The following is a 20,541-nucleotide window of genomic DNA, read 5'->3' on the forward strand; positions in this document are numbered from 1 at the left end:
AACCCTGACCGTGTTCGCCATGTGCCTTTCCAGAGGAGAGAGAAACTCTGACTGTGTTCACCATGTGCCCTTCCACTTGAGAGAGAAACCATGAACTTCATCAGCCTCCTTGAACCAAGGTATCTTTCCCTGGATGCCTTAAATTGGACTTTTCTATAGACCTGTTTTAGTTGGGACATTTTCTCGACCTTAGACGTGTAATCTAGTAACCTATTAAATTCCCCTTTTTAAAAGCCATTCCGTTTCTGGTATATTGCATTCCAGCAGCTAGCAAACTAGAACAGGTGCTAATGATCTACATGTCCATTCTGCCTCTCCGAACCTGGGGCCTGGGCAGTTGGTGTCAGCCCTATGGTGACATAGAGAGAGACACAACCACAGTCACTCTATCATGTAAAAGTACATGAGCATTTGCACAGACTCACACAAACACTCATAGTCTTTGGTCTGGAGATGGGTTTCAAGGCAACAAGTTTCAAGTTAATATGACTGGGGATGAGGTAGGGAGCCAGTATTCCTTTACCCTCCCAACCAGCACTGACCATTGTGCAACTATTCACAGGATGGAACCAAAAGGAGTAGAAACAAAAGGACAGATATTTTAAAAAGAAGTTAAATTACTCAGGCCAAAGGAAAAGAGAATGAATAGTCAGCATCACAATCCAAAAGGATCACCTCGACCTTTTCCTCCTTCACCTCACTCTTGCTTCTACCCCAGGCCATATGAAAGTTTAATCCTGGGTTAATCTTTGACCCACTGTCCCTTGCTGAAGCCTTTCTCCTTGATCTTTAGAAACTAGTTTATTTACAGCTCACGGTCTCATCCCCATCCATGTTCCACTGACCCTGGGGTAAGGCAGGAAGGAAGGCAGCAGAAGCGTCTGGGATATAATCTTCTGGTGGGAAGCTGAACAGGATTCAAAATCCCTGTTTCCTGAACTTCACCTCCTGCCCTGGGCTTCGGGGAGGCAGAAGTCACCCCACTCCCACGGCGTCTCACTGTCTTCCTCTACTAAGACAGAGACATTGGACAGAGATTTAACACTTTCCTCAGAGGGCTGCAAGCAAGAGGAAGTAAAGGAGTTCCTAGTGTCCACACCCTCTCTACTGACTCTCAAAAACTTGAGAAAATTTAGTCCTGAGTCCATTCCTTAAATCGCCCTTGCTTTTCTTCCTTCCAACCCCACCCATTCCAAAAAAGAAAAAAAAAAGTCAGAACAGGTTTGAGTCCATTTCTTATTTATTTTGAGTAGATAATTGTCACATGATCCAAATTTCGAAATATACAAAAGGGTACATTGCGCCAAGTCCCTTCCCTTGCTGTCCCCAACCTCCCTGTTCTCCTCAGAGGCAACCAGAGGTACCCACTGCTACCATCCCCATCACCAGTGTCACCAGCCTTTCTTCTGAATATGCATATGCAAGCAGATATGCATTTATATGATCTCCCTTTGTAAACACACGTGGGAAGCGCGCTGTACACACGTTAACACCTGGCCTTTCCATCTGAAGATTATCCCTATTGGTATGTAAGGAAATATAATTATTTTTATAACTGCATAGTATAGCATTGGAAGGCTGTATCCGAATTTACCTAATCAAACCCTACTAAAAGACGTTTGTGTTGTTTCCAATCTCTTGATAATTGTTTGGACCCACCCACAAAACAGACTGACTCCAAGAGCGACAAGGGACCCGCAGCGGGACACCCTAGAGGCTGGTGACGAGCTCTGCCCCAGCTTAGGCACCGCCTCACCAGGGGCCCGCTCATTTTGCATGCCCACATTTGATCGGACATCCCTGGGGATTTCTGCTTCTCACCCTTGGTACCACCCCAGCCTCCCTCACTGCCGGCTGCAGGATCTGGTCCCCAAAGACCAGGCACAAAATGAATACTGCTCATTACCTCTGCCCCCACGAAACTACCTAAAATGCCAACTTGAAGTCCTGCTATCACTATGGACATCCTCCTCCACAGAGTGCAAGGCAGGCAGATACTACTGGGCAGAGGGAAGTGGCTGGGAACAAACCTGGACCAAGAGGTGGGGGGTGGAGTGGGGTGGCCAACCCCTACCGGGATAGGTGACTGACCACAGAAGGCTTCTCCTCTCAAACTAGATGTCCCCTTATTCTTTGCAATTTCCAAAGATACAGGCGCAGGGGAGGAGACTGAAGATGAGAAGTGAGGCTGGGGGAGCACCAGGAGCCAGGGCAGAGGAAAATCCCCTGAGGAGCTGGGGAACAACCCAGGGTAGGGCCAGGAAGGTGGGAAGGGAGAGAAGGAAGAGGACTTGGATGGGACGGAAGGCGGCAAAGGAGACAATCCCTATAGTAGAGCCTCCATCCTCACCTCCCAAGGGGGACTGGGAGGCCCATGAGATATCCGCAAATGGCCTAAAGAGATTTGGGAAAGCCAAGAAGCAAAACAGGGGAATCTTTAGGGAAAAGATTGGTTATTACCACAGGCTCCCAGCTGAGTCATTCCTCTCCTTTTTGGGATGGGAGCCCAGTGCCTCTGGGATCAACAAAACAGGGTTGTAAAGTCCCCCATCTCCCACTCCCTCACACCCCCACTCCCCACTGTGTCAGAGGCATCACAGGCTCAGGATGCCTTGGCAGGGAGGGCTACGGGGGGGGGGGGGGCAATGGAAGAAAAGGCCTTGGGGGAGGGAAACAAGGGACATCAGGGGTGTGAAGAAGGGGAGAAGTCAGCAAAGGAGGGGAGGCTGCCCTTCTCCCTCTCCCAGCACCCCCTGGCCCTGGGGTCCCTGGCCACATTGTCTGTCCCGGGGACCAACTAGTTACGGGAGAAGCCCCCATGGGAGAAGGCAGGGAGGTCAGGGGCACAGGCAGCGGTCTCGGGGAGGCAAACCAGGGGGTTGACCTCACAGTCTCCTGAATCCTCGTCTCTCCGGAAGTAGACGGCGTCAGCAGAGTCAAAGGAGGGGTCCTCATCAAAGAAGTTGTAAGGTCGGAGGAAGAAGCCCACCCCGTTCCCCACAGTCACCGTGTTGGGGACGTCCTCTGCATGTGGGATGTGCAGGAAGCCAGCTGTCACCCAGGCCACCAAGTCCTAGCAGGGGAGAAGGAGGGTCACGAGGTCTGGCTTGCTAAAGATGCACCTCCCACAGGAGTCTTGCTTACCTATGTGCCCTCCCTCGAAAGACTCAAGAGTCTTTAAACAATTTTCCCTCACTGACTCAGAAGTCAAAGCAGAGCTAGTCAATTTTATATTGGGCCAATACATACTCCTCTCTATATATTCTGGCCTGTGCCCTCCATAAATGACATTTCACACACATGCCATGTGCCTACCCACCCCCAGAGGAAAGATGACACATGTAGGCTACCTCAGTTTCTCTCCCCCTCACTCTCCTCAAGTTCCCAAACTGTAACTGAGGGAAGGAGGATAGGGGAGGGTAGATCATGGGTTGGGAGGCAGAAAGAAGCTGATATCACAAATGCACCCTTCAATGCACGAACCAGGATGGGGAGAAGCTTCTGATACAGGAACGTGACCTTTCCTGCTGACTTCCAACCATCCTTGGGTCCTGGGGCTAGGATATGTTATCATCCTCAGGACTGTCCTCTTCCATGAAGCTAGGACTTAGAGGCCTCTACGGTATCGAGAGGAGGCCTGGGCCTCACCCACGGCTGCACATGAACTCCCTGCCTGGAAGAGTCCCTCGGGAGGTAATGGTCAGACCCACTAGATGCAGAAGGCAGGAGTCAGCTCTACCCCTGAGTAGGTGAAATGGTTTGCAGGGACCTTCCCCACCCATGCCAAGAGAAGGTGGGGCCCATTTGTGTGTCCCCGCCTTCCTCCCTTGGCCCTTTCATAGTCAGCTGACCTCTCCAGCAATGGTCTCATTGTTGAGGAAGTCAGCAAAGTCCACAGTCGGGGTCCAGGGGTCGTTCTGATTGAAGACGCTGGTGCTACTGGGCTCCTCCTCCTTCCGCTGGGTCACGGCCAGCTGGTACCTAAGGAGGCACTGGTCAGCCGACCTCAGCTTCCCCATTGCACTCACATGGAGACTCAATGCTGCACATCCCTGAAGCCACACCGGCCAGTCTGCCAATGCCTTCCCAAGGTCCACCTGTTCACCCATCCCCTTTGAACAGAAAGGCCCCTCTCGTGCAAACAGAAAAGAGTTTTCACATCAGGCCTTTAGCCCTCCAAGAGGAAAATGTTCCCACTGGGGTGCCTTTTGATAACTGGGGAAACATTTCTGAGATCTTACCTTGCCTCACACATATTTAAACTAAATTCCCCATTATCCTCCCAGTACTTCTTTTCCCACCCTCACCTCCCAGGCCTCCTCCCTGACACCCTGCACTCACCTCCCCCAACTGACGGCTCTCTCCATGGAGCTGTTTTGGGGCAGTGGCTCCCCAGCAAAGCTGAGCACCTGGATGCGGTAGCCACGTGGGTGACCCCACTTGTTGCTATGGTTGCTGGCCAGGTACAGGTAGCGAGGCAGGGGGCCTCCCAGGGGGAAGGCGGCCTGCTCCTCCGTCTCCAGCTGCTTGCGGGTCACCTGCAGCCTCTGCAGCTGGTGCTCGGGGCTCCAGGGCACCACCGAGGGGACAAAGGCCATGTCCTCAGCCCAGACCCAGTTCTCCAGACCTACCGGGGAGAAGGGCCGGTCAGGCAGCTGCCTACCCCCTCTGGGCTTGCCCCACTTTGCTTCAGAGTTGGGGCAAAGAGAAGCACAGAACTATACGCCCTGCTTCCCTTATCCCTCCCCAAGATATTTCCAAAGAATTAGGGAAGGTCTTTCTCCCTGAAATCATTTCTTATAATAATCCTAGATGTCTGATGATTGCATCTCCACTGGCCATCTCCCTCTGAGGGATTGCAAGAGAGAATGGCTTACCCGAGGTTTCAGCAGGGTGAGGTTTTTCTGACCTGAAGAGGTCTGCTCCTCACATCTGAAGCCCTACAACATTGCCAGTACAGCCCTGATACGAAAATAATGGTACCCACTATAGCTAGCATTTACTGAACCTGGAGGAGCTCTACGCACGCCGTGTGCTGACTACTGTACATGTTCTCACTCTTAAACTTTTACAACAATTTTATGAAGGAGGAACAACAATCATCTCCATTTTACAGATGGGACAACTGAGACTTAGAGAATTTAAATAACATTCCCTGATTGGTCACCAAGGTTACATGGTTAGTACAGTGGCAGTGCTGGAAACCCCAGTGTTAGTACGACTCTAGCTTCTCCCACTTTAGCACACAGAGGAAGCCAGCAGAGAGTGACCCCACAAGATGTAGACAGCAGATATGGGAGCCAAAAGGAAGGGAAATCATACCCTGGTCCCAACACTGCTGGGGCTTGGATGTATCTCCAGAAGACTGGGGTTTGGCAGAGAGGTGAGAGCAGGGACAAAGGCACAATATGTTCCCTGAACTTTTGTAGTTTTGAATTTTTCATTAGAGTCAAACTACTACCGTTTTAGGAGTCAAGTTAATCTGAAACCTAAAGAGCAATAAACCAAAACATGGGAGCAGCTCCCTCCACAATTTCCAAGAACCAGGAGAGAGCAAAGTTTTATTGAGTGAATTATAATTTTCTTTTTGCAGATTCACTGCTCTAATCCACACCCCAGGGTTCCCGTGCTTAGGTGACAATTAAAGACTTAAGAGTTCTTGCTGGTGCATCCACACAAGTGGACTCACTTAGATAATAATAATAACAATGACAACTACAACATCTAATATTTGTAAGCGCATTGTTCCAAGGGCTTTAACAGTAGTCAATTGTAGACGAGAGATAAAGATCGATGTGTCTGTATGTGCTGGATAGAAAACATATCTACATTTTCTACCTCAGGCGCAGAGAGGGTCGGAAAGCAATGACATATCAGGAATAATGAGTGCACCTAGAACCCAGATATTGGTTTCTAATGGTTCTAAAAACCATTCGATAATGGTTCTAAAAACCATTCTCCAATAAAAGAAACCAGAGCTCCTTGGGGAAATGGTTGGTTCCAGGGCTGGAGCAAGAAAATACAAGATGAAAGTCATTTAGTGCTCAATGAAGGATGGGGACATGTCAACAGGACACAGGAGACAACCCAAAGGAGGTCCCAAAGGCCAAAGCTGGAGCACTTGAATGGACAAAAAAAATAATTATAGTCCTGAGTTGTAATGCTTGGTATAAAATAAATACCCATGATTTCATATAGTTATGAATAAATAAATGAAAACATATTTGCAAGATCTCTAGAGGGACTGGTGAAAGAAAGCGTGAAACTATTAAGCTTCCCCACTTGGGGAATTTCTGCTATTCTCTTGAGCAATAATGGCTCCCAGTTTAATAAGCCGAGCCCTCAATCTTTCTTTTTTTTTAAACATGACAACATACAAGCATGAACATTCTCACCGTATGATCATTCCATTCTTGGCATGTAATCGATAACTCACAATATCATCACATAGTTGCCTTTTCATCACCATGATCACCTCTCAGAACATTTGCATCGATCCAGAAAAGGAAATAAAAAGAAAAAATTCATACATATAAAACCCCATCCCCCACCCTGATCACCAGCATTTCAATCTACTAAATTTATTTTAACATTTGTTCCCCTTATTACTTATCTATTTTTAATCCATATGTTTTACTCATCTGTTGATAAGGGGGATAAAAGGAGCATCAGACACAAGGTTTTCACAATCACACAGTCCCATTGCAAGATTCAAGATTCAATCTTGAATCTTGCCCTTATGCAAATTATTTCTGTAATGATGAAGCTAAGTCTAATTAAAATTAATACCTAAGAGTCACCTCTGAAAACCTCCTTTGTTGCACAGATATGATCTCTCTCTAAGCCAAACTCTTCAAAGATACTTACTACTCCCTTCCACCCCACTACTTGGGACATGACTTCCACAGATGTGCCGGTTTAAAAAGGTTTATGTACCCTAGAAAAGCCATGTTTTAATCCTAATCAATCCAGTGGGAGCTAAGGTTTCTTCTAATCCCTATTCAGTACTATATGTTGGGAACTTGAATCAGCTTATCTCCATGGAGATGTGACTCAATGAAGTGTGGGTGTTAAACTTGGTTAGGTGGTGATATGTCTCCACTCTTCCAGCTGGGTCTTGACTGGTTTTACTGGAAACCTTTAAAAGAAGAAGCACTTTGGAAACAGCTAGAGAACAGCAAGAGAGAAAGCCATGAGATTCTGAGAGAGCAGAGATAGCTACAGAACCACGAAGCACAGAGTCCACCAACCAGCTATCTTTGGAGATTCTGAGAGAACAGAGAAGGATGAGAGAATGTTGCAGAACCATGAAGCAGAGAGTACACCAGCCAGCGACTTTCAGAAATGAAGAAGGAAAACACCTCCTGGGGAGCTTCAAGAAACCAGAAGCTGGAACAGAAAGCTAGCAGACTTCACATGTGCCCTTCCAGCTGAGATAGAAACCCTGAACATTATTTGCCTTCTTAAACCAAGGAATCTTTTCCTGGATGCCTTAGATTGGACATTTATATAGACTTGTTTTGATTTGGACAATTTCATAGCCCTAGAACTATAAACTAGCAACTTATTAAATTCCCCATTTTAAAAGCCATTCTGCTTCTGGTATATTGCATTCTAGCAGCTAGCAAACTGGAACAAGGGATATAAGTTTTCATGGCACCATAGGACATGGTCAGGGTAACCTTCCTGACACCATGGAATTAGCAATAGATTCATGGTCAAAAGGGGGAAGAGAAATAAAATAAAGTTCCAATGGCTATGAGATTTCAAATAGAGTTGGGGGGTCACTCCAGAGGTTACCCTTGTGCAGGTATCAGCCAGATATTGCCAACACTATTCCTGAAAACGCTAAGAACATCTGGAATCTACCTCAAATCTGAAAAAGTTATTTCCCCAGTGTAACATAGTTATAAATCACCTAATCATAATCCTTCTACTCCTTTTATTCAAACTTACAATTTTCAATTTACTTATTAATTTAATTTTTCAGAGACTTAAAGCCTCTGGATTGTTCCGTGAAATAGCCTGTTTCATTCCTAATAGCCCATAATTTTGACATCCCTTTTCAGCATGAAGAAGTCCAAATAGTGTTCACAAAAATATCTCTCAAAATTGAGGAAATGGACAAACCAGAGGGCGGAGCTGTAACCGAGAGTTAATTCTTAAATTCATAATCACGAATGATTATGATTACTGAATCATTATATAGATGCTCTTTTAACTTTCTAGTATACTTTGGAATAGCCAAAAGTTACTACCTGAATTTACTAAACTTGAGCAATTTGCAGAGCTAGTTCCAGTCCTTGTTTATACTTTCTTTAGTGATGGTTATTCTAGCCTAGCCCCAGCCCTTGTTTATACTTGTTATTGAAATGATGCCCACTCCACCTTCCCTTTTTTGAATTCATTATAAAAAAAACAACCTAAACTCCTTATTCAGGGAGACAGAATTTTTAGACTGATAGGCCTTCTGATCTCCGGCAATAAACTCTTTCTCTTCTTGAAGCCCTGGTGTCTCGAGAATTGGTTATTTGAGTGCAGCAGGCACAAAACCTCCCACTTTTGTTTGGTAACAGGAGTAGCTTTTCCTTGCAATTTGGAAAGATGATAAAGCCTTTTGTTGGGTCACATACAAGGTGGACTGATTTGCAAGAAACAACATCAGTCAGACTAAGCTAAATTTGTAGACAAGGAAAATTGTGCTTCCAGAACCCAAAAGGCTACAAGATGTTGGGCTCCTATTAATAATGTGGGTGTTGAAAAGGTCAATATCAATTTCTTACCATTGTCAGGTATACAGAAATCCTGTTTGGGCTTGAATCTCTTTGGAGAAGGATGTCCTCAATGTAATGGTATATCTGTACTCCTGGAGAAATGTGGATGTGGTTAAGACTGTGTTTGAAAGCTCTGTGCATGACGGCAAGGCTGCTGGGATACCCAGTGTACCTGGGATACCCAGGATACCAGGTACCTGGTAAAGTTGTATTATGTCCCTTTAGAGGTGAAGGCAAATAGCAACTGAGAAGCATTTGGAATAGGCCCAGAACAGAACATATTGGTGAAATCTACAATAGTAAAATATTTATAAGTTGCTGATTGGATGGAGTCAGTAATTACAGTAATATTGGTTTTTGAGCATGGGGGCTTTAATGGCTTGGACCCCAGAATTAAGGAGTCATATCCACTGTTAGGCACCATTTACTTTTTCAAGGGTAAGAAATGGCCAAATTAGGCTGTTAAATGGAAAAATAGTGGAGATAATTCACTAATTACATCTTGTATAGTAAGTTTTATTACTTGAAGACCTGTTTTAAATTACATTGGCCGATCCAAACAGAGTTGAGAAGTTATCCTGGAGGTTATTCTTACTCATTAAATAGATATCACCTTTTAGCTAAGATGTTATGGAGAGGCTGGAGGAACCTGCCTGAAAATGTAGAGTTGTGCTCCAGTAGCCATGTTTCTTGAAGATGATTGTATATGATATACCTTTTGCAATGTGACTGTGTGATTGTGAAAACCATGTGTCTGATGCTCCTTTTTATCTACCTTATGGACAGACGAGTAAAACATATGGATTAAAAATAAATAATAGGGGAAACAATAGCTAAAATAAATGTAGTAGGTTGAAATGCTAGTGATCAATGAAATAGAGGGGCAAGGAGTATGGTATGTATGAATTTTTTTCTGTTTTCTTTTTATTTCTTTCCCTGAATTGATGCAATTGTTCTAAGAATGATCATGATGATGAATATACAACTATGTGATGGTATTGTGAGTGATTGATTATATAACAAGAACGGAAAGATCATATGATAAGAAAGTTTTTGTCTGTATGTGGTTATGTATCATAAATTGAAAAAAAAATTACATTGGCCAAGGGGCTCCCAAACAACTGAAAAGCACATAAACTAGTGACCTGGAAAATGATGCTTAGATGGAAACTTGGGGAGTACTGCTTATTTGATAAGAGATGATGGATTCCCGGCAACAGAGTTGTGACCCAGCAGCTAGAAAGAAAGAGGGCCAAGATGGTGGTGTAAGATGCTCCATAGTACCATTCCCCCAATCTTTGAACAATTAGCAAAAACTGGCAAAGCCATCTTCCTCAAAATTCTGGAAAACAGTTAAAGGATTGCAGTAATTGGGTGAGTGCTGGATCAAGAAAAAACAGTTTTTAAAACTGCAGAAAATAGGTGCTCAATGATGGCTCAGTGGTGGAGTTCTCCCCTTTCGTGCCAAACACCCAGGTTTGATTCCTGGTACCTGCCCATGCAAAAAAAAAAAAAAAAAAAAAAAAGCTGTAGGAAAAGCTCATGGTAACCTTCTTGGTCCCTTGCACATACCCTACCCAACACCAGTCTAGGGTCCCAAGGAGGAAATGAACTCCTATTGCATACTGGGGCGCCTGTAGGTCAGTGCCAATCCATAGAGGGCATCCGGAAAGAATGAACCAGGAAACTCCCTCTGGCTCATCCTCCCAGAACCTGCCCAGCATGCAGAAGCAGCTTGCAGACAGTTAAAGCAGTGTAAGAAACAATGAAGTCAAAGCTGCCTGCAGGCAAAGGATTCCCTGCTTAAAGAAATACAATAGAGGGCCCTGGGAGTGGGGAGTTTGTTTCATAGGGAGTTGAGGGGCTTTTCAAATTCCTGTAAAAGGGGGAATTCCTAAAGCCTCAAGGAAGCACAAGCACAGAAGAAGCCCCAGGCTCAGGAAAGACAGAGAGGCCCCTGCATATTCCATTTTCCTCAGGCTGATCTTCATATGAGGACTGAACTCTGAAGGAGTTCACCAACCAGCATGAGCCAATTTGCAAAGACTGCATTCCTTTGTTTCTGTTAGCTCATTGTACTCAAGAAAATCTGTCATATCACTGCTGGACACAAACGTAAGGAACAGAGACCTCAGGGACTAAATCCCAGATAAAATATTAAAATGTGCAGTGTGTAACAAAAGATTACAAGACAAACAAAGAAATAGGAGATGATGGCCCATCAAAATCCAGAAACCATCACTGGAGAAGACCAATCTTTGGACATACCAGACAAAGACATCCAGAAAAACGATCTTGAATATGCTCAAGGAGAAAAAAGGAAATATGGAGAAAGAACTAAAAGATAGGCAAAACAATAAAATGAACAATATGAGAAACTCAATAAAATGAGAAATTTTAAAAGGAAATCAAACAGAAATGCTAAAGTTAATGATCACAATGACTGAAATGAAAAATTCCCTAGAGGGTTTCAATAGCAGATTATTGCTGGCAGAAGAGTCAATGGACACAAACAACAGACAACTGAAATGATTTAGGCTAAGAAATAGAAACAAAAAAAAAAGGAATGAAAAAAGTGAACTGAGTCTAAGAAACTTTTGAGACACCATTAAGCATACCAATACACACATAATGGGATTCCCAGAAGGAATAGAGAGAAATGGGCAGAGAGAACATCCAAAGAAATAATGGCAGAAAACTTAACAAATTTAATGAAGGACAAAAATATACATGTTCAAGAATCCCAACAAATCCCAAACAGTAGATAAACTCAGAGAACCACAGCCAAACAGACAGTTAGTTATCAAGCTGTCACCTCCTAATTCTATGAGGCCAGTATCACCCTAGTATACCAAAGCCAGATAAAAACACTGCAAGAAAAGAAACCTGCAGACCAATATCCCGTATGAATAGAGATGCAATAATCTTCACAAAATATTAGTAAACAGCACACTAAAAAGACTGTAGGTAGTTGTTGAGTTCCAGGCCAAGATGGCAGCTTGGCAATCTGCGTGTTTTAGTTTGTCCTCCAGAACAACTAACAAATAACCAGAAACAATACAAAACAGCTCTTGGGGCCACGTCACTGACTGGACACACAGAGTACCCCAGTCTGGACCAGCTGGACCAGCTGCGAGCCCCCCCAGAACTGTTAGTTCCCCAAGCTACAGCAGCCGGTGCCCCTCCCCCACGGCTGCTTCCCAGAGGGGAAAGGAAAGAGACTTTACCAGCAGCAAGGGCTGAGCCCAACCAAACGCCAATTGTGGAATTAATTAATAAATTCTGACTACTGAAAATAGGCCCCCAGCTTAGGTGAACCTAGTCAAAGCAGAGGTCACTCATTTTTGCCCCGGCGCCAAGGAGGCAGGGCTGACAGAAAAAAGGAAAAAAAAAGAGAAGGAAGCAGAGGTTTTTTTGTGGCTGTGTTTCTACAAAGGCTCAACTGCCTTTGGATATAGCGGCAGGGCTCCACAGGCTGCAACTGCCCCAGGCATAGGAAGAAACAAACTCGTTTTGAGGGCTTGTCTGGAACCTGTGCCTTCCCCAGGGGATAGGTGAAGCCCAACTCCGGTGGAATCCCTCTCTCAAGGAATTCAGACACCAGGGCTTGGTAATTTGAAGCCATTAAAACCAGCCTACAATCTCTCTTCTGTCTCCACCACATCCCCAGCCAAAGTTAAAGGTACCCCATTATCTTATGCTGGTGGGACCTGCAGGCAGACAAGTGCCACATACTGGGCAGGACAAGAAAAACAGAGCCCAGAGACTTCACAGGAAAGTCTGTCAATCTGCTGGGTCTCACCCTCAGGGAAAACCGATGCAGGTGAATTTTTCCTCCTCATAGGATGCCAGTTTGGTCTGGGAAAATCCAGCTGGGGTCCCTCTCTGCATGGGACATGACTCCCAGGGATGTGGACCTTCCTGGCAACGTGGGACAAAGATCCTGAAGTGAGCTGAGACTCAGCATCAAAGGACTGAGAAAAACACTAGAATGAGCTGAAAATTAACATCAAGAGACTGAGAGAACCTTCTCCACCAAAAGGGGGAAGAGTAAAATGAGACAAAGTGTCAATGGCTGAGAGATTCCAAACAGAGTCGAGAGGTTATCCTGGAGGTTATTCTTATGCATTAGGTAGATATCACCTTGTTGTTCAAGATGTAGTGGAGAGGCTGGAGGGAATTGCCTGAAAATGTAGTGCTGTGTTCCAGTAGCCATGTTTCTTGATGATGATTGAACAATGATATAGCTTTCACAATGAGACTCTGTGAATGTGAAAACCTTATGTCTGATGCTCCTTTTAGCTACTATATCAACAGAAGAGTAGAACATATGGAATAAAAATAAATAATAGGGGGAACAAATGTTAAAATAAATTCAGTTTGAAATAGAGGTAAATGAATGCGAGGGGTAAGGGGTATGGTACGTATAGTTTTTTTCTCTATTATCATTTTATTTCTTTTTCTGTTGTCTTTTTATTTCTTTTTCTAAATCGATGCAAATGTACTAAGAAATGATGAATATGCAACTATGTGATGATATTAAGAATTACTGATTATATATGTAGAATGGAATGATTTCTAAATGTTTTGTTTGTTAATTTTTTTTAATTAATAAAAAAAGTTTTTAAAAAATCCAGATGGGGTCTATAATACCTATGTAGACCCTCCTCAGGGGGGTGGGAAAAAGGCACCATACAAGCAGGGCAAGAAACAAGAAAATGAGAACTGAAAAATTCTCCTCTGCTAAACAAAACCTAAGCTAGAGGTCCAGAAAAAGCTGAACTGAATGTCAAAGAACAGAGAGACAACAAATTCATCCAGTAAGAAAACCCTAGGTAAAAGAAATGAAAGCAATCTTCAGAATAAACTAATTAAGGTAATTAAATGCCTAGATGCCAGCAAAAAATAACAAATCACACTAGGAAAATTGAAAATGTGGCCCAGTCAAAGGAACAAACCAACAATTCAAATGAGATACAGGAGCTGAAACATTTAATTCAGAATATACGAACAGACATGGAAAACCTCATCAAAAACCAAATCAGTGAATTGAAGGAGGATACAAAGAAGGCAAGGAATGAACAAAAATAAGAAATTGAAAGTCTGAAAAAACAAATCAAAGAACTTATGAGAATGAAAGGCACGGTAGGAGAGATGAAAAAAACAATGGAAACCTACAATGGTAGATTTTGAGAGGCAGAACATAGGATTAGTGAACTGGAGGATAGAACATCTGAAATCCAAGAAGAAAAAGAAAATATAGGGGAAAAATGGAAAAATATTAGCAGGGACTCAGGGAATTGAAGGACTATCTGAAGCGCACAAATATATGTGTTGTGGGTATCCCAGAAGGAGAAGAGAAGGGAAAAGGTGGAAAAAAACTAATGGAGGAAATTATCAATGAAAATTTCCCAACTCGTATGAAGGACTTAAAATTTCAGATTCAAGGAGTGCAGTGTACCCCAAAGAGAATAGATCCAAATAGATGTACTCCAAGACATTTACTAATCAGAATGTCAGAGGTCAAAGAGAAAGAGAGAATCTTGAAAGCAGCAAGAGAAAAGCAATCCATCACATACAAGGGAAGCCCAATAAGACTATGTGTAGATTTCTCAACAGAAACCATGGAGGCGAGAAGACAGTGGGATGATATATTTAAATTATTAAAAGGGAAAAACTGCCAACCAAGAATTCTATACCCAGCAAAATTGTCCTTCAAAAATGAGGGAGAAATTAAAACATTTTCAGACAAAAAATCACTGGAAGAATTCATGACCAAGAGACCAGCTCTGCAAGAAATACTAAAGGGAGCACTAGAGACAGATACAAAGGCAGAAGAGAGAGGTGTGGAGAAGAGTGTAGAAAGGAAGATCATTAGTAAAGATAAAAAGAAGGAAAATTAGAAGGACATATAAAAGTCAAAAGGCAAAATGGTGGAGGAGGGTACTGCCTGGGCAGTAAGAACACTGCTGTTGATGGATTAAGCTTCCAATTGGGGGACATGGACTGGCAGAATGGATTAGGGAACGGAACCCATCTATATGCTGTCTCTACTCAAAGGACATGAGGGCAAGGACACAAACGGGCATTTGCACACCAATGTCTATAGCAGCATTATTTACAATTACCAAGAGATGGAAACAGCCAAAATGTCCATCAACAGATGGGTGGCCAAACAAACTATGGCATATACATACGATGGAATATTACGCAGCTGTAAAACAGAATACAGTTATGAAGTATGTAACAACATGGACGGATCTTAAGGACATTATGCTGAGTGAGATCAGTCAGAAACAAAAGGACAAATACTGTATGGTCTCACTGAAATGAACTGACATTAGTGAATAAACTTGGAGAATTTCGTTGGTAACAGAGACCATCAGAAGATAGAAATAGGGTAAGATCCGAAGGGATACAGATTGTGCAACAGGACTGAATGTAAAAATTCAGAAATGGACAGCACAATACTACCTAACTGTAATACAATAATGTTAAAACACTGAAAAAAAAAAAAAAGATTGTACGCCATAATCAAGTAGATTTTTCCCAAGAATGAAATGGTGGTTTAAGATACAAAAGTCATGATGTGAACCGATATTAGAGAATAAACTTGGAATATGTCATTGGTAACAGAGACCATTAGGAGTTAGAAACAGGGTAAGACAATGGGTAATTGGAGCTGAAGGGTTACAGACTGTGCAACAGAACTAGATACAAAAACTCAAAAATGGACAGCACAATAGTATCTAATAGTAATGTAATTATGTTAAAACACTGAATGAGGCTGCATCTGAGCTATAGTTTTTTTTGTTTGTTTGTGTTTTTTGTTTTTTTTCCTTTTTTTATATATTTTTTATTTTTTATTTTTATTATTATTTTTATTTTTTTCTCTATATTATCATTCTCTATCTTTTTCTGTTGTTTTGCTAGTTCTTTTCCTAAATCGATGCAAATGTACTAAGAAATGATGATCCCACATCTATGTGATGATATTAAGAATTACTGATTGCATATGTAGAATGGAAAAAAAAAAAAGGTACAAAAGCCAGTCAATTTAATGTATCACATTAATGGAACAAGGGAGGAAAGCATATGATCATCTCAATTGATGGAGAAAAAGTACTTGACAAAATTCATCACCCCTTCATCATAAAAACACTCACCTTAGGAATAGAGGGGAATTTCAACATGATAAAGGGTATATATGAAAAGCCCACAGTTAACATTGTAACATCATAATCATTGGCGAAAGACTGAAAGCTTTTCCCCAAAAATAAGGATGAGACAAGGAACGAGACAAGGATGCCCACTTTTGCCACCTGTTTAACATACTGCTGGAAGTTGTTGCCAGAGCAGAAAAGAAAGAGAGAGAGAGAGGGAGAAAGAGAGAAGAGAGAAGGGAGGAAGGGAAGAAAGAAGGAAGGAAGGAAGGAAGGAAGGAAGGAAGGAAGGAAGGAAGGAAGGAAGGAAGGAAGGAAGGAAGGAAGGAAGGAAGGAAATTTAAATTGAAAAGGAAGAAGTAAAATTCTCCCTATTTATAGATAACATGATCTTATAAGTAGAAAGAATATGGAAATAAATTTTGAAGTAGGGAAGAATACCACGGTGCTAACAGTGAAATCTTCTGAGGATGGCTAACCTTTACTTCATTGGCTTTTACATTTTAAACGTTTTCAATTCAAATTTTAGGTATCAGACATGTACCAACCAGACGTCTTACCTGCTACATCCAGATCCACCTTGAAGTGGGCACTGTGAGTGTGGACAGTGCCCAGTGTGTGCTCCCCAACCTGGTTCCCATACCTTCGGGCAGCACCAAAGAGGAATGCTGAGGTGATGTAGCCTGTGGCATGGAATTTGACTTCTATGGCCCCATTGGGGTGGAAGATCATATCCCACACATAGTCGTAGTTGACCAAGGTAGACACAGATCTGAAGACCAGCACGGTTTCCGCAAGGCCTCCAAAGTAGTAGGAGTAAAACTCTGAATGGTGTCGCCGCAGGGGGAGGCCCTGATTCTGTTCAAACACACAAAAGGCATCATGTAATGTCTTGGGGGCCTGGGACTCCAAAAGGAAATGCCAGTCCATGTAGGTGGCCAGGTAGGGGCAGTCCACACCACGGGTCAGAGGTGAGGCGTACTTGCCCATGCCAAAGCCACCATCAATATAACGGGTCAGCATTGCTACTGGGGAATTTCCTCCATAGATTGTCAAGGCCTCCTGGAGGCTGATCTCATAAGCTAGTCGTTCTCCCTGGAAGCGGACATCAAAGATCCTTGGGCCACTGAAAGCCCCTAGGCCAAAGGAGAAAGTCCACAGTGAGGAGGTCACTCGATTCCCCTGCACACTGAAGCGGGGACCCTGGGGATGGAACTGAAGAGGGGCAGCTGGGCCTAGGGGCACCTGGGTTTTCAGAAACCAGGACCCACCTGTGCCATTGTCGGGGACCAACACCACATTCACCAGGCCAGCCTCAAAATGCTCCTCCAGCTGGACCAGACTCTCAAAGTAGCGGCCTTGATAGAACACCTTCTGGATGGTCCAGCGGGCAGGGTCCAGAGCCTTGTGGTCTACCAGCAGCTCCAAACCCACGGGGTGGAGAAAAATCCCAGCCCCTGAGACATTGTAGTAAAGGCCAAACCAGGTGGCTCGGTCCCCCGACTGCAGACCACGGGGACCTGTAGTCATCGTCACCAGGTTCCGTTCTTTGCGTTTATAGAAGCAACAGTGGTGGAGGAGACCGGCAGCCTGGGGCAGCTCTCGGTCGAAGATCATCTGGTCAATGTCCAGGTACTCTTGTCCCAGCACAGGGCGTCGGTAATAGGGCAGGGGGCCCCCATGGCGCTCCATAGTCACATCCCGCAGGTAGGATGGGTGCGGCAGTGGCCCCACCACCAGCTCGCTTACGTTGGGCTGGGGTTGTCCACCAAAGAAGATGATGGCCAGGGCCTCCCGGGGAGGTGGGGGGCTTCCCCTATCCAGGTGGGCCAGGGCTGCAGCCTTGGGGGGCAACTTCAGCTCCACTGAGAAGATACAGTTGTCTGAGGGGCGAGCTTGTCCTGCATCCACCAAGCTTGGCCCCAGCTGCTGGGTCAGAAAGCTCATCACAGCCGTCAGTTCCTCTTGGTTCAGGTCCGCAAACAGCTGGCTCTGGCCAGAATGTGTCCAGGGATGGGCACTGGGAGATACGGAGGGGCAGCGGGGTGGCAGACCAGGTTTACCGCCCTTCTCAATCCCTTCCTCACTTCCAACCCCACTTTCACCCATGCCTGTCACCAGAACACTTAACAAGGACAAAGTAATGAAGACAGCCATGGCTTGAAAGCTCTTGGGTCTTCCACAGCTTCTTGATTCGTAATGCAGAATGGAAGATAAGCAGAAAGATAAACAGACAAGAGAACCTGAGTCCAAGGATGTCTCTCAGCCTCTGGGTTAAAAGGTCCTGGTCACAGGGTGTGCTACTCAGCGAGAGGCGTGATGGGTAATGCCATAGACAAGCAGCCAAGGGCAGAAGGGTGGGTGGGTGTGTGTCTGAAGGGGTCACTGACCAGGCCAGGCTTAGGAGGTGGGGTCAAGCTAGGAAGCTGGACTTTAAGTGACCCGTGTAAGCCTCTGTTTTCCTGTTCCAAATTAAACACACTCCCGGCCACAGTTAGGCAATGATGGGGTGTGTGGGGGTGGGGGGGAGTTTTAGAGATAATGCTGCTGGTGGGAGGCTAGAGGAGAAGTGAGTGATGTGGACAGAAATGGATGGTCCTTGGACTCTTCCTCTGCTTTCTTCTGGCTATTAAAGCTGCAACTAAACTCATCTGCCCCCTCACCTTTCCTCCTCTAGTTTGCAACCTCCTTCAGGCTCTGCAGCCACCACTCTCTCTTGCTCTGCCTCCATCATCCAAAATCTAACCATCAACCCAAGAGAAGAATGAGAACAAAGCACCTGGCGAGAGGCTGAGGACTAAAGGGTTGAGCCAGGTCAAAGTTGGGAAGACCCTCAGCACCCTAATAAAGGAGGGGAGGATTTGGGTGTAGAGCAAGTCCGAAGCTGGGTATTTCATTGGGGTGGGGTGCAGACTGTGACCCCAGCTTTCATGTCTTCTCTTTGAGCAGAACTGATAAGCCAGAACAGAGGACCGGGTGGGCTAGGAAACTGGCTGTGGGGTGAGCGTAGTAGCACCCTCCCCAGCCCCCACTCCAGGAGACCCTCTTCCAAGATGTTATAGAGGCAGAGAGTGAAGCTGCCTCCAGTTCTCACGGTTGAAGGGTGGGCAGCTGCTCTGCCAGGAGACGAGTGGTGGGCAAGGCGGGTAAGGGTGGGGAGCTGGGGCAGCTGTTATCGAGGCAGCCAGGTCCTGAAGAGGAGCTGGGTGAGTCTGAGGATTCTAGAGAAAAGACGTGCTTCCTTCATGAGCCTGGGGGAGAACTTATTCTGACTTGGATGTGTCCAGGAAGACTTCCCAGGAAGAGATTTGACTGACCCTGAGACAGATTGCATTAGGCTGACAAAGAAGAGGAAGGACATTCTGACTGAAGGGAGCAGAAAATACAAAGGTACAGAAATTCAACATAGCTTGGCATGCAGAAAACAGTCCAAAAAGCCAACGTATCTGGTGTGAGGGTGGGGACGGGTGGGGGGTGGACTGACGGGGTAGAAAAATCACTGAGCCTTGTGTGGTGCATGTTTAATCAGGTTAGTAATTACAGGAAGACAGTGCGATTCCTGGAAACCTAAGAGGGCATATCAACCCCTGTAAAATAACCCCCAAAACGTCAGGTTACCCAGAAATACTTGTGCAACTGACTGTACTTTGAAACGAAAACTTATCAGACTTTCCTCTCGCTGGTTTTTTAAAGCTGTAGCATTAGTAGAAGGGCTCATTCTTATCCCCAAAGCACAATTTGAACATAATAACCCTCCTCTCTAAGTTGCAGGCAGAAATAAGATTTCCAAGGAAAACAGGAACCAGTTTGCTTTTGTTGATGTGGTTTTCATGGCACATGGAAATTCTTCCTAGGAAACATTTTTTTTTTTTGCATGGGCAGGCACCGGGAATCGAACCCGGGTCTCCAGCATGGCAGACGAGTACTCTGCCTCCTGTGCCACCGTGGCCCACCTGGAAACAACATTTTTAATGTTGTTTAAACATTAAATGTTTAATTTAAAAAAAAATGTTTTGAAAAACATAAAGGAGTATACCGTGACAGGTACTCTTCCCTGGGAAACACCCACCTCAGCACCTCTTGGCGGAAACAAACACTCTAACCTGTGTCCTGTGTTTCCTGCCTCTGAGGCTTTCTCTAGGTGGGACATCAAGGACTATTGAGGGGGGGAAAAAGGAGTGACTAGGGCGTTTGTACTGAGAGAGAAAGCAGTTGTGGTCCTCCCAGGGAAAGAGAAGTTTTGAGAACTTCCTTAACACTGGGAAAAGGCAGAGCTGATGGATTCTGTGGGAATCACAGGATGGGAGTATGCATGTGTAACTGCGGGAAAGGGGACCGGAGCCCATTTCACCCACGGCCTTTGGGAAGTGACGACCTCAGGGAGGACAGGTGCCCAGGCCGCTTCCACCACCGCCTTGGCAAGCCTGGCCCCAGGGCAGTAACCACTGTCCTCTGAAGACTAGCTGATCATCCCCTAGCGTCCTAAAATACAGACGCCCTTGGAGACTTACTTAACCAAAATCTGAGCAACCAAAAACCATGCCTGTGGCCAGTGGAAGAGTGGCTCTGTGGCAGAATTCTCGCCTGCCATGCCAGAGACCCGG

At 44.8% G+C, this 20,541-nt stretch overlaps 1 protein-coding gene across 3 annotated transcripts; it reads right to left on the minus strand.

Moving 5' to 3' along the window:
* Positions 1-1,174: 1,174 nt before the first annotated feature.
* On the minus strand, positions 1,175-18,233 carry LOC143687366 (amine oxidase [copper-containing] 3-like). 3 transcript variants are annotated; one of them, XM_077164288.1, is made up of 5 exons: positions 17,209-17,921; positions 16,498-17,073; positions 4,342-4,627; positions 3,852-3,981; positions 1,186-3,073 (listed from the first exon to the last, which is right to left on the minus strand). In XM_077164288.1, exons 1-5 carry the CDS (start codon positions 17,882-17,884, stop codon positions 2,798-2,800), a joined length of 1,944 nt encoding a protein of 647 aa, XP_077020403.1. In that variant the 5' UTR covers positions 17,885-17,921; the 3' UTR covers positions 1,186-2,797. The 3 variants fall into 3 exon arrangements, with proteins under 3 accessions (XP_077020402.1, XP_077020403.1, XP_077020404.1); XM_077164289.1 differs by having other exon boundaries at positions 16,498-16,795; positions 17,209-17,314; XM_077164287.1 differs by having other exon boundaries at positions 1,175-3,073; positions 16,498-18,233.
* Between the last annotated feature and the right edge of the window lie 2,308 nt (positions 18,234-20,541).

This window comes from Tamandua tetradactyla, chromosome 6 (assembly GCF_023851605.1).
Source record: "Tamandua tetradactyla isolate mTamTet1 chromosome 6, mTamTet1.pri, whole genome shotgun sequence".
Classification (NCBI taxonomy): Eukaryota; Metazoa; Chordata; class Mammalia; order Pilosa; family Myrmecophagidae; genus Tamandua; species Tamandua tetradactyla.